Source organism: Miscanthus floridulus, chromosome 17, assembly GCF_019320115.1.
Source record: "Miscanthus floridulus cultivar M001 chromosome 17, ASM1932011v1, whole genome shotgun sequence".
NCBI lineage: Eukaryota > Viridiplantae > Streptophyta > Magnoliopsida > Poales > Poaceae > Miscanthus > Miscanthus floridulus.
Genome location: NC_089596.1, coordinates 37,275,103 through 37,279,166, shown reverse-complemented (window position 1 = coordinate 37,279,166; position 4,064 = coordinate 37,275,103). Strand labels below are relative to the sequence as shown.

General features: G+C 39.7%; 1 protein-coding gene across 2 annotated transcripts; it reads left to right on the top strand.

Annotated features, from left to right (window-relative positions):
- The first annotated feature begins 643 nt into the window (after positions 1-643).
- Positions 644-3,580, top strand: LOC136517726 (uncharacterized). Of its 2 annotated transcripts, none has more exons than XR_010774332.1 (3): positions 644-1,259; positions 2,219-2,475; positions 3,061-3,580. XR_010774332.1 is itself a non-coding variant. In XM_066511370.1 (3 exons), the coding sequence occupies exons 1-3, from the start codon at positions 857-859 to the stop codon at positions 3,061-3,063; spliced, it is 450 nt and encodes a 149-aa protein (XP_066367467.1). In that variant the 5' UTR covers positions 644-856; the 3' UTR covers positions 3,064-3,580. The 2 variants fall into 2 exon arrangements, 1 of the variants encoding a protein (XP_066367467.1); XM_066511370.1 differs by having other exon boundaries at positions 2,219-2,262.
- The last annotated feature ends 484 nt before the right edge of the window (positions 3,581-4,064 follow it).

The window sequence follows — 4,064 nt, the reverse complement described above, 5'->3', positions numbered from 1 at the left end:
CGTATGCAAGCTATTCTAACTCATATGAGCATCGATCATATAAGTTTAGATGGAAGAAACTCTCCACTGACTGACAGTTGGGGGAAGGTGGACAAAAAATAGGATAAACCTTTATTTAAAATATTTAATTATAATTTTTTTATCTAACTCCCATGATTGCATATATTTTTATGTAAAATATTTAATTATAATTTTTTGGACAAGAATATGTTTTTTTCTTCAATTTAATGTGTTTCTACCGATTTATTAGAATTATTTAAAGTTTGAACAACATATACCTAAACATCAAATAAATTATATGTATATACACGTATGAGTAATTTGAACAACATATGCCTAAAAATCAATAAATTATATGTATATACACATATGAGTACAGAATTAGGTTTCGAATGTTTCTTTCAGCTAATATAAAAACAAGAATCGGCTCTAGGTGATTCCCTCTAAAACGTTTCACTCTTTATATTATAATAAAATAACGTTTGACAATAATTATAATAATTTTGTGGGGAATTAAAAATTATATTAAAATAATAAATATTAATAGAGCCCAAATCAGTGAAAATTTTGGCGGTCAAAATGCCGCCCTATAATCCAAACTTATCTCTCCCACCGCCATCTATCTCTCCTCAAATGCCGCCTTCTCCTCCCACCAGTCTGCGGATCCGGAAAGCTTTTCTCCCATCACCTCCCCTTCCCTTCCCAGCCGCCCTCTCCGCCTCCTCCCCTTCCTGCCGCCCTTTCCGCCTCATCCCCTTCCTGCCGCCGCCTGATGCGGCGCAGATCCGAGGCCAACCCATGTTGTCTCTGAAGCTTGGGCGTAGATTCGTCATCTCAGGCCACCGGTGGCCGTGGCATGAGGAGTAAGGGCACCGAGACTCGGCGGCTGACGACCGGTTGGTCCCTCTTCCAGCTTGCCTCGATTTGCGCGGACGATGGAGTTCCTAGGTGCGGCGTGCTGTGTCGGTGGCATGGCAAAGATGTGCTTCCGGCGCCAGTCATATCTATCAAGTGCATCTTGTTCTTCTCTGACAAGGCACCGACGCCCTGCTCGTCCAACGCCGCCGCCTCCACCTCCATGGACGCTAGTGTCGATGAGATGCCCGTCCTCGTCGACCACGACGCCCGTGCCACCATAGGCAAGAGGTTCGGGTCCCTTCTCCTTTCAACGGCTGGCAAGGGCGCAGCCGGGAGCGGCGGGTTCGACTACGACCTCGTGATCATCGGCCACAGGCGCCGCCCTGCACGCAGTCGACAAGGTTGGTTCCGCTCATTGCTGTTCTGCAGGTCTTCCGTGTGTAATTTATGGTGGGCTTTACTGCCACCGTCGTGATCTGGCACATATAGATCGAGAGACGGTGGCACCTAGCTCTCGAAGCTTGCTTGTACATTCTATTCAAGTCAGGCTAAAGAGTAGATAAGTCTTAGGCGTTGGTTGCTAGCTAGGAATCTGTTTTTAGTAAAACAAGTGTTGTAGGTCTGCTAAAATTCAGCCGGAATATAGCTAGATAGTACATTCTTCTGTTTGTGGCCTGGTACTTGAGCTTAATTGATTGGAAAATCTCTCTGAACTTTTGTTTGGGTGATTCTATAATTTGATCATTTTATTTAATATTTTTCACCCTCACTCTGAACTTAGTTGATTGGAAAATCTTTCCCATTGGGTAACCTTTTGCACGGATGTCCTATATTTCTGCAGCATGAGCTGATCCAGATTGATACTGTATTATTTTTTTGTAATTGTAATAGTTTAACATATATTGCTACTTATGATCTATCATGGATTCCTTGATCTGTACAATTTACTTCTTGTGATAATAAAGTTGAATTCTAAGTTAATAAGTGCTTCTTATCAAAATTTCCTATGATCCCTATACACTAATAAATTACTATAAAATTATTATATACAGGGTCTCTTCTAACTGATGTTAATTCCTCTTTCCCCCGTTTTTTTTTGGTGCTACGCTTGTCCTGCTATTGTTAAAATGAGTGATCTGATGATGCATCAAATCTGAAACAATTGGGGTATTGAACCACACCTCAGTCATAGTTGCAAAGAGTAATTTTTAAGTGGAAAGGAAATTCAGATTAAAAAAGAGCAATAATAGGATTTGTAACATTCTTTGTTTCAAGCTGTTGTCATGAGTTGCAGAAATACCAGCTTGCTCTTGTTTTAAATCCCAACATGCTGCTCACCATCTCTATTTCTCATTCACAGGGCCTGCAGACTATGTGCTTGATTATTTTCCTCTAAGAAGCCAGGTGCAATATGCTACCCTTGTGATTGTCTTGCTGATTGCAATGATCTCATGGCCTAGGATATGGGAACCTTGCAAAAAGTATTTAATTGCTCAATCTATTTCATAGCCCATTGCTCAATCCGCTCAAAATTCTGTGTACAGGGTTGTATATAAAAGATTTGTAGTCCATTGGAACTCGAATTTCTAAACTTGCAAGTTTGGAAAGGACAGGGAGGTGAGGCTTCTATCCTGTATTTTCATTTTTTAAAATAGTATTAGTTGAACAGATTGCTACTTATGGTCTATCCTGAATTAATTCATGATCTGTAGCCTTGTCCTCAGATATGCATATTTGAGCTTCTATAAACAACTGAACAAAATAGTCCTGATACCAGCATTGAGATCTGCAGCTTTAACTTGTTCCAGACTTCTAGTACATATTCAATTGTACATCAATTACCTGGAGCGTGATAATTAAACTGAAGTTAGTTTTTTCAGAGTTAGTGCTTACCTCATTAATGTTCTAATGTATACTTGTGGAATGCCATATCTAATTGGTTCAAAATTAAACTGAAATCTCTTGCCTACGCTGAAATGGTGGGTAATAAGCTATGTATGCATCTGTTAGTGAAGTCCATCAAACTAGTGGGATCTTATCATCCCAAATGGTATATGATATTCTTGCAGGGTGTTCCTTACTCTATATCTTTGCTATGTCACTATGATCATTAAATTTGCACGTGCCCAGTTATTCCATGCATTTAATCACCAAGGTTACTATATTAAATTAATAAATTCTATGCATGTTCATGATTTGCAGTAAAGCGTGGACAACCAGAATGTTTAGAGAGCTTTACTGCTGAATGTTGGTGATGAATAGCTAGAAGAATTAGTGGAAGGTTTATGGGTGAATGCTTGTGCCGATGGTGCATGAAGACATCAAATAAACGAACTTATAGTTAGTTCTTGTTTACACCAGAATTTAGAAGAGGGATTTCAGAGGCTCGAAAGCTCCTAAAACCATGTCAGCAAGGAATCAATTGCATGTAGATTGAAAATAGATGATTCTGATACAGCACTAGAATCGGCTTTCTTTAGATAGCGCCGGCGGATAACAATAGAAGCTATGATCGACGCTGGGACGAGGCATGCTGGACTCTAAAAAAGAGAAAGATTAGAGTCCAAGTTATCTTAAATTAGGAATGTTTTCATTTTTATGCCAAAGATTGTAACAAATCGTGCTCGAGCAGGATTCATGTCTAGACTCCGGGTATAAATATCAAACTCCGGCTATTGTAAGGAAGAACAATCAATCAATCAAATACAAGTCAATTTACTTTTTTCGGCTCCGGCTACCCCTTAGGAGTAGGAGTAGAGTAGATCTCGGTGAGTTCTTCAGCGAGTACGGCTGCATTGATCCGGTCGACCTCCACTGCTTGTCTGTAAGTACCGTCATGGTTTATACCTCTGTTTGTATGGCTGCATCGATCCGGTCGACCCCCACTGTGACTCTAGTATAGGTTAGTTATTGACTCTTGCCTAGTTCAAGTATGGCTTATGTGATTCAGCCTCACACCTCACTGCTTGAACTAGATCGAGGTAAGTTATTGACTCTACCTTTGAATGACAGTCTTTGGTAGATTCATTAAGTTACCGATATTGCTTATTGCTTTCATTGTTTATCTAATTACAGCAATATCACTCTGCCCGATTGAGATTGATCTGGATCGGCCTTATATCTTATTTAACCCATCATTTGTTAATCTAAAATTGATCTAATCTACATCTTAAACGATGAGCTATGTTTTTATCGGCTGTTTTATA